This window comes from Phaeoacremonium minimum (assembly GCF_000392275.1).
Source record: "Phaeoacremonium minimum UCRPA7 unplaced genomic scaffold PA7_03_scaffold_492, whole genome shotgun sequence".
NCBI lineage: Eukaryota > Fungi > Ascomycota > Sordariomycetes > Togniniales > Togniniaceae > Phaeoacremonium > Phaeoacremonium minimum.
This window is the reverse complement of record NW_006921394.1, coordinates 180,268-197,639: the sequence shown is the minus strand read 5'-3', so window position 1 is coordinate 197,639 and position 17,372 is coordinate 180,268. Positions and strand designations below refer to the sequence as shown.

Below are 17,372 nucleotides of genomic sequence, written 5' to 3'. Positions count from 1 at the left end.
CCTTGCCAGAGACTCAGGACTGGGGGGCCTTTCGACGCTGTGTAGGGGGCATCTGCTGCTGGGCGGGGCCAAGTACCGCAACCTGTCGAGAGAATAAGCAAGCAGATGGAGATGTTGATGCGATTCCTGAGAAAAGAGGGGGTCCCAGGGGGTGAAGGTGCGCGAAGTCTGGGGGGTGTGACTAATAGAGAGGTCACTGTACTCTACGGCGCCGCAGGGGAAGCCAGCCGTCAGCCAAGACTCAGGTCGACCCAATAAAGGGCAGTACATGGGGTTGCCGTTTCCCACCGCGGTAAGGTCAAGTACCTAGGTGACTGGGCTAGTGAGGCACCGCCGTGGCTTCCACAGACGTTAGGTGGTGAGGTAGTGTAGGTATGACACCGGTGACGTTTTTGTCCCACGAACGACCAGTACCAAAAAGCAAGCTTGCGGCTTCTCTACAAGGAAGCAACGAACACTGCCCACTGCTCGCCTTCCTCAACGCGTGTGTACCTAAGGTATTGAATCTCAATCCAAGGTTGCACTGTTGCATAGGCGCCGGTTAAATATGGAAGCACACATCATGGATTGAGGATAGAAGCAACCCAATTGAGAAAGAGTCCTTGTCATTGTGAGGCAAAGGGCCTGGGAGGAGTGAGGCTGCGCAATGCGCGATGATACAATCTTGACCACGAAAAGCCAGCCCTAGTCGTCAGTGGTGGTAATAGCGGCTAACGGTGGTTGGATTGTCAACATTGACCAAGTACTTCCGACGCCTGGTCGTACCTTCCTTTGGGGAGGGTTACCTGCCTCACTTGCTCAATGCCGCCTTCCTCAGCGCGGTCTACTTTGCTTCTTGCCTGCCTATTGTGTAATACATCCTTCGCCTAACATGTACACGCATAATTTGTCTATCGCTCTTGCCGTCGGGATGGCGAGGTCTGTGACGAAAGAGCACGGGACTTTTGTGAGCTTCCCGGGGTAAGGAAGGAAGGAGGGTGTGGTCAACTTGGTGTGTCTATGTCTATGTGATGTGTCTGTGTGTGTACGTGCCGCCAAATGCAATGCCAATGTCAAAACACAGACACATAGGTGTGGCCGCTTGGCTTGGGTAACACAGGACTGGAAAGCTCAGGCTGAAACAGTTATTGTGCAATCCCAAAGCGGGAAGGGGCGTTTCTGCACGACGGCGACGTTGACAACTACTGCATAGTAAGAACGCGCTGGGCTCCAGGTCAGGCTGTGACGAGTTACGGGCAGGGTGCCGGTTCTCTGGTAGCCGCCCGCCACGGGAAAGAAAGGCAAGAAGAGCACGGGCATGACATGGCATGGCGCTGACATCAACATTGAAATTCGGCCGAGATTGGAGGCGTCCAAAGCGCCGACCAGTTGTTCAGTTATTGCAGACGAGCTGCGTCGAAGCAATGATACAGCGATGTGTAGCTACGGTACTGTAGGCTCAAGTCTATACTGGACACTCCCTCACCTAGTCACCCTCATCCATTTGGTTCATGCCCCGACGCAGCGCAAAACAACGCCGGTTTCGACGGTTACATGTATGACGGTGCCCTAGCGTCTGCAAGTCATGAGAAATGACAGGACGCGTGCCTCAGTCCTCCTTCCACCTATCTGGGTGGATGCCCGGCCGATGCCCGTTGCCGCTGTTATAGCTGCATGCACCACCTTAGCATGCGAGCCGTCAAGACCTGAACGTCATGGAATGAACGAAATATTGGGTTAAATGCAATCTCGACTCGGGGCTTTCCTACAAATGCTGTCCCCGCCAAGACGAGTAATTACTACTGGGGTGAAGGCAGTCCCAAAACTGGCACCAACCTACAGCCCCGTTTTCGCATTTCAGGACTGACGTATCTTGTATTCTCGACAGTGCCTGACACAGTGACATGGTGATGATGCCATCATCGACTTTCCGCTGCAAGCACAATGGGGGAATGAACACGAACTACGGTCACTTAATCGCGCTGCGGACCACCTAGTTCGCACGCCGTCCATCATGCAGCGTTCTAGAATTATGTGCGGCCAGTACTGTATCGTCAGCCTCGGCCCAAACAACACCGGAGCGCATAGGAGTTTGGTCCTCAAGAACAAGTCGGGAAAGCTTTAACCCAGCCACGAAGCCGTTGGGATGTCCATCTCACTTCTCTTGGCTGCAAAGGAAACTCACTTTCCTGGTAAATCTCATCAAACCAGAGAAAATGACACCGAGACTGCCCGAGGCAGGGCACACGATTTCACTCAAGAGCCTTTGGCGTCTTGGTCGTGCTATAGAGTGCCCTTGAAGCCTTGTCTCCCTCGGGACATCGAATCTGAATCTCTTGCAGTGAAATAAGCCCTGCACAGATAGGCAGTCTACGGAGAACGCGCCGGTACTGGGTGTAGCTGGCTCCTAGAGTAGTTCATCCTCTGTGCATGCGGAATTTCGACTGCGCTACGAGGTACCTGTACCTCCCACAACCCCTCAACCTCTTTATCGAGATGATGGGTGTGGCGTTGATCCTCCCTGGGTTTCCGCTGCTAAAGCATCGCCAAGTGGAGCATACAGCCAGCCAAACGACCAGAAGTTTTGAGGTACTCCGGCCGGGAATAAAGGATGAGGTGCCACTAAATCGAGCTTGTTCCAGGGGTGCCCTACACCTGTCCCACCAAGGTCCAAGCCAAGTGTCCAATGATACGCGTTGACAGGAGCAAGACCCTGACGCCTCCAGCTTCGCCGTCGAGAAACGTATCCCAGGCGGAACCACACCGTCCCCACGCACCCTCAATTGTCGGCCCTGCCATTGCGATGTTGACTGGCGGGACGGTCGATACCCGCCCTCCGTCCGTCGAAACTCGACTGCCACTTACGGCAGTTTCAGCCCTCTAAGCCATCGTTAGTGAAGCAGCGAAACAGGCGGGTACGACGTGTCCGATGCGACCTACGTCAAAGGGGTAAATTTAGAAGACTCTGAAACTTCCATTTATCGGCACAGGCTCACCTCGGTTGACCACAAGTGCAGCAATGTGAATGCAAGTCCAGCCTGGCGATTACGGTGTTCAATTCCGTATCTGATGAGCTGTGGTTTTGCCTTAGTCTCCTGTTGAGCAAAAAAGACTTTGACAGTAGGGCGGGCTTTGCCGTTGCTCTCAACACTCGACTAACCTTATTCATCTTCGATAAGTGTGCTTTGCGTCTTAGCAAGCGCATAACCTGCTCTGGTCGACGTTGCTCATTGCCATTTTGGGAGATGCTGCATGGGCCAGAACTGAGCCTTTTCGCTGGCCCGCCAAAAAAGCAGATGCCGACAAGAGGACGGTGATCTGACGGCAGCCCTTCGTCCATGGCGGTTGGTGACTGGCTGTCGCTACTGACCACGCTCTAAGGACAGCTAAACTAACAAAATGCCTGCTATGCTGCACAACCCCGGTTTGTCACGACAAGAATTTGATCAAGCTCCGCCAAACTGTTTCTGGCCTGGTTGGATATGGCGCGAGATAGGAATCTATCCACCCGAAGAGGGCCACACCTTCTTTCCCCGGCCCACTAAGTGACAGACGAGCATCGCAAGAAAATACCGCCATTGGATCACTTGTTTTAGCGTCAAGATTGATGCCCTGCCGTGTCTACACTGGCGTTCATGGTGCTTTCGTGTTTCTTGGTCGGCTCAGCTGCATACGCCAGTTCATCTTCAAATCTTGCATCTTAGTGGTACCTGGTGATCCTGCTCCCTCGCCAGCAACGTCCACCCCGCCAGTTTATGGATATGCGCTATTGGGCGTTGGCCAACCTCCAAAGCTCGCTAAGATCGCTTTGGTTCAGGACTTGCGATGGTACTTACGCTTCCTGGCCCGAAGAGGCAGGATGCGGATCGATGTCACATATCGCCATCGTTGATAACGATGTATTGCGACAACTCGATAAAAGTCGTTCTGGTGATCAAAGCTTCTACTAAGCACCACTCAAGTCCATATCAACCGGGATTTCAGAGTCATCTATCATTCCGCCCGCAAAACACCCCTCTAGCAATGCACCAAGACCCGGTCGCATTTATTATTCCCACTGAGCTCATCTTATCCATAGGTCTCCATACCCCATTTGATCGCCCAGATTACCCCCCTTTAACCCAAACGGGATACCTGAAACACACCTGGCCGGGTACCCCTGGTCGGCATTTATTGGGGAAATCTTAGTTGGTCGCCGACGGTCAACACCAAGCACGACAGTCCCCGAACCACGGACGCGGTTGAAGGTGATTTTGAAATTGATCTCATCTTCGAATCTGGAGTATGGCCGAGACCGTCCGAAGTGAGGTGGAGGAAAGCAATGACGGGGAAGCAGGCTACTACCACCAAGCTGCAGCAGGTAATCAGAAATGTGAGGCCTCGACCAGAGTAGAACCCGAGAAATCGAAATGGTCTCAGCACATGATCTCGCGAGGCCGTGGGTTGAGAATGTTGCGTCAACTGATCTGATCTGAGCAGTCAGAGTTGTATGGTCTGCCAGGAATGTCTCGATCTTCTCAAGATATCTTCCTGACTGTTGCTGCAGAGGATAGGGCTAGAACATATGCGTGACGCCACTTACACCCGCAGATACCAGCACGACGGCGCACGAAGCACCCCAGCAACACGTTCCTGATCTCTTCAGGAACCAGATCTCCCAAGATGACAGACCGACGATCACAGGCTGCTACCTGTCAGTGTTTCTCGTCAGCCGACAGGCGCCAACGGCGCTCCACCGGAGCCCACAGACGCCAGGGTGACAACATGGGCGCAAGATTGAACATCACAATATGCCGGTAATCTGTCAAGATTTGCATTCTAGAAGTCCCCTTGTCCGTTTGTCCTTTGTCTCAACAGCCGCTGCGGCGCTGCCGGCCACATAACGGTCTCCTGTGTCTGTGTGAGAGCGTTTTCAGGGTGGGAGGGATCTTGAGCCGTCGGGACTGCCCTGCATGCATCACAAAAGTACGAGAACCTCATCTCGCAAACCCCGGACTCGAGAAATTACAAAGGAGTTCGCTTGGAGGGAACGTCCCTGTCGGCACTGGGCCATCTTGCTGAGAATTCTGCCTGTCAAAAGACCTCCTAGGCCGCCTATATTCTAGTGCTATAAGATTTTCACAGGGGGCTGTTACAGAAGCGACAGGGCCCCCGTAAAGGGATAAGCAGCAATGGGCTGGCCCCCCGCGAAGGTCCACCAAAGGCGCCCCCAAGGCAGGCATCCCTGTGCATACCGCTGTCACGGACGAGGATGATCGACGATCATTCCCATTCTGATTCTGCCGCGACCACAATGGAAGGCTGCTGGGCGGATGAGGCCTGCAGCCTCACCATAATCGTCCGTGTTGACCATGAGGGTCATCTGACAACGCTCAAAGTTGATATCATGTCGTTAAATTAGAGCGAAGAAGAGCCGTGAGGCGTCTCTAGACGGCGGAACGAACGTGCAAGGTCCCCCAATCTGGAGTTTCACGGCTCCACGACGCGCTAGGGCTGTCGTCACTCCTCCACGACCCTGGCCTGGGGCGCAAAAGGGAACCCCCATTCCCGTGAATCCCCCAAGATCCCAAGACGGCACTGGCGGTCGCCCAGGATTCAAGATCAAACAAGGTCAAGGTCAAGGTCATCATCGCCAACACCGCAATGGGACACGCGAGTTGCCAGAAGCGCCCAATCTTCGGCCAACTCGGTCGTTCTTGAAGCATTCAAAATGAACATAATTTCACGATGCACGTCGGAAAAGATCTCCGTGTGCCTTGTGATGTCGTGCTCAGTGGATATCTGGGAGTTCTCGACATACTTCATCCTTCACGCTTGTCGGCACATCGAGAAAGTCGAATTTGAGACCCCGGCATCCCCGTTCACGATGCCGAATACCCCTGGACTAGCTAAGCCCACCCCTCTGACTCAGGTGATCTAAGTAGTATTCAAGGTCCTGAGTATGTATGCAGTGTGAAGAGTGCCCAGCGAGTCTGGTTCGTATTCAAGAATTAGAATCGTGGTCCTGCATCACGCATGTCTCGCACTTGCGAAATATCTTATTTGCAGGGCCAGCAAGCACACACACACACATGCCGAAGTGCCCTTCAGGGCTCCGGCAGCTCTACAAGCTCAGGTTTGACAAGCAATCGCTAGCGTCTAGGTGTTTACCGGCGGCGTGCGCGGGAACTTTGGTCAAGATACAGGCCACCTTGCGCCAGACCGCCTCTTCATCCTGCAGCTTCGCAGGCATCTGCAAGCACTGCAGGAGCAGGTCCAAATCTACTCCGTACCCTCCACCAATATCATTCTCCGTTGCGCAAGCGCTAAATAGCTATCACGAGCAAGACATTGGCAAGCCGAGGGCGCCGTTATCCTTTTTGTGGATCACAACATCCTATGAAAGATGCTGCTCCCTTGAGATGGGTTGCGTCTTAGTGCGCGCCGTGGTCGACACATAACGGCTTTCTCTCCAGCCCAAGCCTGCTGGGACTTTTATCGAGCTGCGACTAGGAATGCTAAAACGGCAAGGCACTTCCGTAGCCTTAAGCTACCTTCCTCTGCATTGGCATGCTAGCCGGAAGCAGCGCAAACCGTTTGAAAGGGTGAAGTCTAAGAGATGTCATCGCCAGGACTGTCTTCACCCAATCGTTCCAAGACATACAGGGCGAAGGCGTCTCTGTGGCGCCGGGTGAGAAAGTTCCTGACCCAGTGTGAGGGGAGGTGACACCTGTGTTGACCATCATGCGGCCTTTGCAGACCTGTCTATGGCGCTAGTCATGGCTTGCTTTCCTACCTCCTGCTATTCTGTTTTCTTCCTTTTCACGAGAGCCAACATGCGAGCTATTGTAATTGGAAGAAAATTCAAATAAAGCACGCCGCACCGTCCCGGCGCAACTCCGTGAGCCCCGGCGTATTTCGCAAGTCGTCGTTCCGGGGTGTACAGAGCTCCGATATTGGATTGAAACGAAACGGCACAGGGTCCGGGAACAACTCCCGTTCGCTCGCTTGCCTTCACGATGGTGGCGTTCGGGAGTTGGAGGCCGAGCTGCACCCTACCCCTCCCTCTTCGCGCAAGAGCCCGTGCTCCAAGGCTTAGTTTTTGCGACGCCTAAGATTCGAGGGCAATCGTGCAAGCCAAATCGAATTCGGCCCTTCGCCAGCCAATATAACACAGCCTAAGCCAATAAGACGGCCAGAAATGACGTCAAATCGCCCTTTTTGGACGTACAATGACTTCGTGGCCGTCTATTGCTGGCAGTGACAGCTTGGCGCAGAAATGGTCAATCCACGCGTCGCCGCTTGCTCGCTACGCGCGACGAGGAAGCATGCAAGCATGATCTCCATTCTATTGTTTACATGGCGTGGAGAGCTAAGGTGCTGTAACACATCCTACTTCTCAGATGTTGAGGTTGACTAGCACGGCCTCCGCGTCAACAAGATGCAGCCAAAACGCAAGATCCTTTTTGTGCCTTGTTTTCTTGCAGCCTCCTTGTCAAGATAGTCCATAGTTGTCGGGATTCACTGGACGAGCGATCGGGTGGCTGACACCAACCTCCGGTCCTTCGGAGGATGAATTGCTTCTTTCATTCTGCATGAGACTTATAGACAGGCAAACTGAGAGGATAATGTTTCTTTGTCTGGTCCCGGATCTCATATATTCCTTTAGGCGAGCCGGATCACCAGATTCATAGGACTATGGGCATTGACGCGTCGGCCACCTCTTCGAAGATAATAGTAACGATCCCGTACAGACAATTCAGGTGACGAAACCGACACTTTGCACAGCAACCTGCGCTTGCACAGTACAGTACCTTATCGTGCATATGTGGTAGGAGAACGGCGCGGTGGGGGACAGCCATCCTGCCGCCACATCTGATCTGGCTGTCAGTCTGCATCATTTTCAGGCCATCGTGAATGAGGTAGTAGTCCCGCTTTCCTGCCGCCTTGGGTTGTAGCACCCGCAGGTCGATCACTGCAGGCTGCCGCGACGCCAAAGCTGAGAGACAGCGTGCAGGTATCTCAAGGTTGAGCTACCGCCCGGTGTTGGTGGTGGGGCGGCGTTGAATTTGGGGCCTTGCGGCTTTCGATACTCGAGGTCAATTACCTATCAGAAGTGAAGAGATAACATTCGACTATTGCCAATTGAGTTCCTGGTCTTCTAGTCACGGTGCAATATTGAGGTTATGAGATCCATGGTCCTGGAACAGTAGTGTTTTTGCTGATGGTGAATTTACCTAAGCCCTTGAATGCGCCTCTGTCGCTCCTCTCACGATGTCGCAGAGACTTGGAACCCGCCAGTCTGGGTCGCGTACCTGCGCCCGATCCGTCCTGCTCAGTGTAGTCAAGGCACGGTCGCCGATGAGTCGCAACTCATCGTCGATGGCACAAACAATAAGGAAGTCTGCTTTCGGCGAGTTTTGTGACACGAGTTAGCCTCAAGAACCATCCAAAAATCCTTGCTCAAGACTTTCCCTCTAACATCCCACCCAGCTAGTCCATAACACTGAGAACAGCAAGAAACATCTAGAACTAATTTTCACTATATGACACCCCAAAGAACCAGGCCATGCCATGATCATATCTGATCAGCCCATCTTCAACTTCTTTTGCTAGCTGGGATTGCAAAATATATGGCGATGTTCACGCTTCAACACGCCGGCGCAGAGCAGCCGTTATCCGCGCCTTATGGCAGCTGGTGAGACCGTCGGCTGTCAAACAAAGGCCTGGAATGACATCGCTAAGGAAGGCGCCGAGCCAAGGCCGAGATGTGTTCACTCTGATCTCAGTGCCGCAAGCCGGATTCAGGGGGGCGTGTGAAACATCTCAACGGGCAGCTAAGGGAGGATGGACAACTTAGAGTACACAACAGTACAAACAAAACAGACTATCAGCCTCCTACGACACTCCCAAAGCGTCCTCCCATGACATCATCACGTTCCAGCCTAGCAATGCCAAAGAGAAATGCTGCGCTAGCTTGCGGCTTTTTGTAAATCAGGGAATTGGATACCCGGGCCGACCGTTCACTCGGGGCGTTTGTGAAGGTCGAGCGTCTTGTCACCGTAAACACATGCCCGGTCCGGTCAGGACTAAGGAGTGAGGAGCGGCGTGCTAGCAGCCCGCGATCGCGATGTGAATATGTTCGAGTTGGCCGGCGTAGAACCTTACGGCCCACGATAAAGTATAACAACATAACATAGTTTGGTCGGTAGTTTCTTTGATAAGTCTCGGTGACAGTGTAACGTAGTATGTCGAGTTCCATACAATAGATTATAGTGTTGAAAGTCTGGGTTGAGAAACAGAGTAGCCTCATGCATCAGTTCATGATTTGGTTCCATGTGCACACAGTCTAGTCAACAGCTTCTGCCAATTTCAGACGACAAAGTGCTCTTTTTGGTGGTAGCTCTCATGCTCAGTTACCACTCATGCTTTAGTATCATGTTTATTTGTAGTTCGGTACAATATTCACTTCTTCTTACCATATTGGAACATGTTGCTATACAACATCGCAGGGTGGTGAGGCTCTCATTGAAAATAAAATGTTAGCTCTGGTGAACGGCCCTGAATCTTTGTCCCCTTTCATTCCAAAGTTTTGCTGAAAGAACATGTTTTTTGAAAGCGACATTTCTTCGTTACGAGTGGCGTGTAATTCGGGTTGAACATCGTAGACGGCACACTTGTTCGTTTGGTCATTTCATCAACTATATGATCCATTCAAGCCAGCAAGGCAGTGACAGCGGCTGTGTACAATGCAGTTCAGTTCCTCAAAATAGTCCATACTCCCATTCTACACTTCGTGAATCAGAGTTGTCATTTCACCGGTCCTGCTATATCGAATTGGATTGAAGTGCTCGGGCGTAATTAAGTCCTGTTAAAGAAGAGGCGACCTTGTATATTGAAACAGAGCTCATGTAATGGTACGATGCTATCGATCCAAGACGTCCATAATTGCAGCCGGATTTCCATTCCATCTCATTTTCCGAGGGAGCCACCTGTCCTTTCCCGTATGTGATCGCTAACGCAATGTCATTTTTTAGATAATTCAATAATGTGAAATATATATTCGTGATAATGCGTACAGAATGATTACTTTCGCTCTACAGACTACCTCTCCTTCACGCTATCGTACTCCAAATGGACTGTTGATATCTAGCAAACAACCGATAGCCTAACACACCTTTTCTGGATAGCTTCCACCCATCATTGTCATCTCGAGTCCTAGTCCACTGATCATGGCCTCACAGCTCGAGTGACCTAGATTATAAGACTCTTTCCCAGTCAATTGATCGAGGCCCCCGACGGACTCCGCATAATGGTAGATATTTGAGATTAGAGTTGTGTATACTTCATGAAACTGTTGAGAAGCCCGACTCTCAAGCAACCATGTAACTGTATGTCGAACCTGCTGGGCTCAACGACATTCGTCGCAAACTTAATGACTATCACCTTTTCTTTGCTCGAATGTCTGTAGGGTCAGATGATTCTTGTAGAAAGGCTAGAAAGAAAGACTTATAAAATAAAGCCAGACGTCATATTTCTCCAGCCAAGGACATCACCACGAGTAAAACAAGCGCGCACCTCATCACAACGAGTTCGTCAACAATAATTGAGGGCAAATGTTCAGTTCATAAGCGGAAACATCATCACGCTTCGGCATCATATGCAAGGAAGTAGCCATTTCTCAACTGACTACATCGTTCTCAACCTTTTTTAACCTCCAAGCACGGCATGTTACTTCACAGCCATTCGTATTGTTGGTTTTGCTAAGAGTGAGTACCCCGGCAATGTACGAGGCTTTGCGTACAAGATCCGAGTCTCTGAAGACTATCACGCTTGTGTGCTTTTGAAAGTGTCTTGCATGAAACCAGACACGAGAGCAACCCTTCGTCAGTGGTTCGGGATGGAGAGGGTGCTCATATCATACATCTTATGTTTAGATGTCTGCTAGCGGTATGGTCTGTTGTGATAACAACTATTTCTAGGCTTCCAGTTTTCATCTCTACATCTAGTCGATATCCGGTCAAACGTGGCTTCATGATGAGAGTCTTCGTTATGAGCCATTGCCTATTCATTATGCGTAGCCTTATTAAAGTTCCCATCCAATGTAGACTCCTGGGGCAACGACACAATTTTCTATTGAAATGTGTCGATTGATGGCATTAATAAACCACGACGGTGAGATCTCTTGCCTCGTCTTTGCGTATTGATTCATCCAACTCTACTTTCTTGGGCTTGCCAAGGAGTATCTCTCAAGAAATCGGACCTTGACCAACAAGCCTGCTTGGTAAAACAGTCAAACAGGATCATAATTGGCATTGCTCGTGTGTTGAGATATGGTCAACTGTACGTATGGAAGAGTTTAAATCGATGAAATCCTCCGGACCAGCGTGGTAACTGGATTTGATGTCACGGTGCTCATTATCATAACGCAATACCTCGACGCAAGCGATATCTTAGATATATGGAGTTAGACTCTTGAAAGATTACCTTCAAATATTCTTCACAATTCACAACATGTAGATTGTGATATTGAGTACGGCGTCAGTTCATGTGTGTAGTCCCGTCACTGCCAACTTATGGGCGCGCATACATGCTCACACCATACAAAGTCTCAAATAGGACCAAGTAGGACGATTCAGTATCACCAATAATATCCCTGGTTGAATGAACCTTTGCATATCAGAGCAATGCAGGCTCTCTGGAAGGCAGATCGGGCAATTTCTAGGCTGCTTATGTGCCATACGGCAGTTTCCGAGCCCTGGTGCTGCGAGCGCTGCTCATTCGTTGTAACGCGCTTTGTGGCTGACGCCCGTCTCGCGATCGAAAACGAGATACGACGGAGACAGAGGCGGGGCATGTGTATAGCCTCATCGTTGCTGAACCTAGGTCTATATAATGTTGGATCGAACTTTTCGAACCGAACGAGAAACACTGCATTGAACGCAGCAAGCAAGTTTGACTTACGCAAACCGGGCTTGCCTTCATCCTTGAGAATTTCAGATCTATCAGACGTCTTATAAGCCGAGGGCTGACTACTCGATCAACATGTCTTCCACCCGCAAGGACAGCCTCGCCTCGTGGACAACGAACCACTCGACTCTCGAAACCGGCGAGGGCAACAGCTACGACCGCACGCCGCTGCCCCCACGACCCTCTCAACAGCGCGACATCTACGGCGCCAGCTCGCCTCACCGGCCCCTCTTCCTCGCGGCGCGCACCCTCTGCATCTGCCTCGGCATCGTGCTCATCGCACTCTCTATCATCGCCCAGCGCGGCATCGGCCGTGACAAATGGATGGCACCGATACTCAGCCCGGCCATCCAGTCGTGCTGCACCAGCGGCATCGACGTCTACTTCATCCTGCGCCGCAACAGGCGCTCGCCGGCCCTGCAGCGGCTGCTGTACGATGGCGCCATTGGCATTGGGTTCGCCATCGCGGGGGGCTTTCTCGTGTCGTTCACGCTGGGCGACATGCAGCGGACGCGCGCCGGATCGAGCGCCGCGACGGCGGCTGTTGCGGTGCTCATCTTGTTCTGCATGTTCAGTGAGATGTGAGTAACCCCTTTGATATCAACTGCTCATCCTATTCCTACCCTGCAAGACTAATCAGCTTGTGCCATCCCTAGGCTCTTGCATATGGTCATCAGTATCGCTGGTGGTCGTGACTTCGTGATCATGCGCCGCCGCCGTCGTGATCTTCGTTCATGAAGTTGTCCGTTATTGATAAGGCGGGCAATGCCATTGTCCATGGTTTAACTGGCACGGTGTCTGGAGTAGTCTTGGGTCGGAAGGAGACAATTTGACATGTGTCTTAAATTTTTTTGGTTGTATGATTTTGAAGCAGGGAGTATTACTGCTGGAGCAATTCTGGCCGTAACGTCCATGAAAAGTTCACTTTAGTGCTTTGTTTAATTACTTGCGGCTGCTATGCACCTGACAGTGCCGTTAGGAGAACATATCGAGCAAGGGTCCTGATCAAATTGTCACAACGATTGAAAGAAACAGCAACATGACTGACTAGATCCGTTCCATTAACTTTCTCTATCTAGTCGCGTAAACACTGGCTATGTCTCATGCAACTAATTACGCAAATGCCTGCTGTATGAATCGCAATGATCGTCCAAACAGTTCCAACAAATCTCTCAACCACTGGTTCTCTCTTGGCTCGTCTTGTTCGAGCCCCAGGCCGACCACGACGGGTCAATGCCCTACAAGATTATATAATGTACAAGTGCCACCGTAGAGAGCTCTCTAACGGGGCTGACCGGGTGGGTATGAACCATGAATGGTATAATAGACAGGTAAACATTAACGAAGTTGTTGTCGTAAAGTCGTCAAAACGAAGTGAAAAAAAATATGAGAAAACATCATAGTACAACGCCTTGTGGCGTTCATCTCCGGGATCTCGCCTTCGGAGGAGTCTCGGGTCTCTTGGATATTCCCGTCCCGTAGCCGCAAGATGAGCTTGATGTTCATAGCTCAACTTGCTCAACATCGCCGTGTATGCCTCGGTGGCACCAGAAGTAGCCCACACGTCTGTCTTCTACCTCTTGACAAGCAAAAGGATGGAAACTCCTCTCAAGAGACCATTTTAGATGTTTATCCAGAACGCCAAACCTGCTGAAATCACAGATCAATCCTTCAAGCATCGTAACGCCGGGTATGCTCGCTTTCTTTCGATTGTTTTGCTTTGGGTATCATCTCTCCACTTGCTCAAACGTGTGGTGCACCAGGCCTCCCTCTCCCTAGCGATTCGAGCAGCTCGTGGGGCGGTATCCTCTGGATGCCGCTGCCCCGGTCATACATCGAAGTTGGAGCAGGAACATAACCTTCACGCTTCTTCCGAAGTCGGTCTAATAGCAGGCCAAGGACGACAATCAGTAACATCAGGCCTAGCGATATGCCCAGACCGATGAGCACAACTGCTGCAAGTGAAAGATGGCCACCTGAGAAGCCGAATTAGAACCAACGTTTCCCATGACACAATAGACATGCGTTTGTAACATACCTTTACTTGAGAAGAAGTTTGACTTCTCCGTGAAGAATCTTGAAATGGTGCCTCCGGTGTTGCCCGTGTTGGTGGTTAGCGCATATGGGAGGAAGGTGGTACCATTGAACATGGCGGCGCTGGCACTGCCGAAGCCTGGAATCATGATACGACCGGTCAACATCAGGACCTGGTCCGAGTCCACGATTGGGGTGGAGTCGTGCTTCGACGTAAGAGAAAACATTTGCAGGCCTAGGACCTCCGTACCAGGGTCGAGTGTCGCGCCCGCCGTGTTCCAGTTGGATCCATCGTATTTCATTAAGTACACCGAGCCATTGGAGTTGACAGTGCCTGCCACCCACACCTCCTTTCCGTTGGAAGATGCAGCAGTGAGGACATCGACAGGACCTGGTAGCTGCTCGGCACCCGAGAAGCTCGTCCAGGTTTGCTTCTTAGCATCGTACGAAGCGAGATAAGAGACGTTGGACTGGCTGACGGTCAAGTTGCCTCCGGCCACTAGTGTTGATTCCGATGACCACATTAGAGCGTTGACTGTACCGGCAAGGTCAAGGCCGGGACGATTCCATTGGCCTGCGGTGGTGCTGAAGAAGCAAACACCTGGGCAGCCAAGCGATCCAGCCGATGTGAAGGATCCACCAACGTAAACATCGCCGGTATTTGGTCGGACCTGAATGGAGCTGACAGTGCTGTTGCCACCAGACAAGGCTGGCGGTTGGGTATTGTAGGCGTTTGCAAGGAGGTTGAATGAAATGAGCCCGCTGACCTTTCCGCCCTTGACAGTGCCGGTCACATTGCCACCAGCGAAGAGATTATCTCCTTGGACAGCCAGAGCAACGAAGTTTGAGCTCTCTGAGATCTCCGAGCCAAGACCGGAAACATTGTCGCTGTTTGAGCCGTTCAGAAAGAGGAGGTTATGTATGGTAGAGCCATTGGTGGCGGTTGCAGAAAAATGACCTGCAAGAATAGTGACATTTCGACCGCCTTCATTGTAGAATGCTCCTGTAACAATGCCTGATACGGAACTTTCACTTGTGGTGTCCCTCTTGGTAACGCCTGTGCTGGACTCGGCAGTCTGAGACTGGATATTGACTGGGAGTCTGCCAAAACTGTCCGTCATGGTAGCAGCGCCGTTGGCGCTCAAGGATGATGACGATAGAGAACCTGCATATAGCGCGCCGCCTGTGATATCGAGGATCGCACTTGACAGGATACCATCAATTGACTCAACTGGAAGGTCCAAATTTCGTAGCCAATTATTCTGAGAGGGCACCCAGACACCAAACCCATCAGCTGCTACATCTTGGTTATTGCTGAATGCGAGCAATCGCGAGAAGTCGCCGGAGACGCTGATAACAAGCTCGGGCTCTGCGCTTGAGACGTTCATGGTTAGTGGAACGACGGATCGCACAAGACCGTCCACGCCAGCACCAAGGGCAGTCCAGGAGCTTTTGGATGTATCAAAGAGAGCGAAGTTATTGAGTCCAGTAGCGCCGTTGTCCAGGGTATTGTCAAACGTGCCGCCCACGTAGAGGCTCGACCCATTGAGGTACATCGACAAGACCTGCCCATTCAGACCACCGTCAAGAGTCTGCACTGAGGCATCCTGAGCATTGACAGACACAATATTTTTTGCCTTGGTGGATGTGAAGTTTCCTCCAATATATGTCACGTCGCCCGAGGTTGCGAGGGCCTTGACAGCCGACCCTGCGGAAAAGCCCATGCCCAACTTGTCGAAAGTCGAGGTTTGGAAATCCGTGGTGTTGACGACAGAGCTACTCGGGTCGTACTCGAACAAGCCATTGAGACCGCCGGTTGTGTTGAGCAGCGTAAAACCGACACGTTGGGCGACAAATGTCATGTTGGTGATCGACTGGCCACTCTTGGGGGTCATGGTGATGGTCGGCTTGAAAGAGCTTGAGCTAGCTTCGATATAGCCAAAGTAGATCTGATCATACTTGTCAAAGTTGTTAGTCTGATAGAGAGAGGTGTTTAGTGGGTTGGTGTCCGTGGTTGACATGATGCCAGTGACATCAACCTGTCCACGTGTATCACACGTGCCATCCTGGAGACATCCGGGAGTGTACAAGTTGACGGAATAGTTGCCAGACTCCCTGATATCAGGCGTGAATACAACCGAAGCTGATGATTCGTCAATTGTACCCTCAAGTTGAGCGGTCAAGTATTGGGACATGCTTGAATGCGAAGGCGATACAGTCCACGGGCCTGTGCGAGTCGCGTTTGAGGGTGCCTCGAGACTGGCGCAAGTCGGCTCATTGAAATCGTTGATTGCATAGGCAAAGATGTCATCTTCAAACAATTCGATACCATTCAGACCACCGCCACTGCCGTACCAATCAGAAATATCAATTCGAAACCCATTCATCCCAATCACATTGACGAAATGGAAGTCCTGAAACTCGACGCTGGTATCATCGCTTAGAGGGCATTCGCTCGTGCACGAGTGATTTTGCCCTGTTGACGGATCGATATATGTGAAGTTCATGATGCCGTTTATGGGAAAGGCGGTGTATCGCCAAGTCTTTGTCCCACGGCCATCTTGATGTGTGTTGTAGATGCGAAGCTTGGTAGGCTGATATCCAAATTCCATCTTCGCTTGCCAGAAGCCGGCGGCGTTGTCCTGGAGGAGCCAAGTGTTGCCCTGTCCATCGGCGCCGCTAGTCTTGCAGATGATGTTCTTCGGGTCGCTGAAACCTGACTGGGTAGTTGAGGAGCCCGAGGTGATCGTGGCAGACGACAGATTGATGATCTGCTCATCAGGCCGACTCGGCGCGCTTGCATTACCCAACCCTGTGAAGCTGCCGCCAAATATTATGTGGCCATTCGAGGCCTTGGTGATGGATGTGACGGGTCCATTGAAGCCAGCAAACGGCAGGTTTGTCCAGCCTTGGGTGCCGACCCAGGCGATGGCGTTCGTGGATTCCGCTCCCTTGAAGTTTCCGCCAACGTACACCGTGTTGTTGTCGTTGTCGCAGAACAAGGCGTTGACCTGGCCTGAGAGTCCAGCGAGGGGTGTGATCTGCGAGGTATTCGGGTTGAACAACGCCACTGCTGTTGATTCCATGCCACCTAAACTTGTGAAATTACCGCCTATTACCACTCCTGCCATCGTCCCCTTATTCATGAAGGTGCACATAGCCTGGATCGTGGCATCTGTTTTGACAACGGATGCGAAAGCGCCGTTGGGCATGCGTGCCAAAAGCGCCTCGCTGCCATTAGTACTGAATGTGTTCTCATTTTGCTCCTCGAATTGAAACATCGACAAACCGGAGAAGTCGCCGGCTACACCAATGCGTCCTAATTGGGAGAGGTCGAGATTCGCTGCCGGGGCGGGGGTGAATGTGATCGCTTGTGATATTGGTAAGGATGCGAGTGAAGAAAATGTGAG

At 51.5% G+C, this 17,372-nt stretch overlaps 2 protein-coding genes across 2 annotated transcripts; one reads left to right on the top strand and one right to left on the bottom strand.

The window, feature by feature from the left end:
* Positions 1–12,003: 12,003 nt before the first annotated feature.
* UCRPA7_6733 (hypothetical protein) lies at positions 12,004–12,513 on the top strand (the record flags this gene model as incomplete). The annotated part of the gene is made up of 1 exon (XM_007919270.1): positions 12,004–12,513. The coding sequence occupies one exon, from the start codon at positions 12,004–12,006 to the stop codon at positions 12,511–12,513; it is 510 nt and encodes a 169-aa protein (XP_007917461.1).
* Positions 12,514–13,671: 1,158 nt separating this feature from the next.
* On the bottom strand, positions 13,672–17,048 carry UCRPA7_6732 (putative cellular morphogenesis protein; the record flags this gene model as incomplete). The annotated part of the gene is made up of 2 exons (XM_007919269.1): positions 13,672–13,904; positions 13,967–17,048. 2 exons carry the CDS (start codon positions 17,046–17,048, stop codon positions 13,672–13,674), a joined length of 3,315 nt encoding a protein of 1,104 aa, XP_007917460.1.
* Positions 17,049–17,372: the final 324 nt, after the last annotated feature.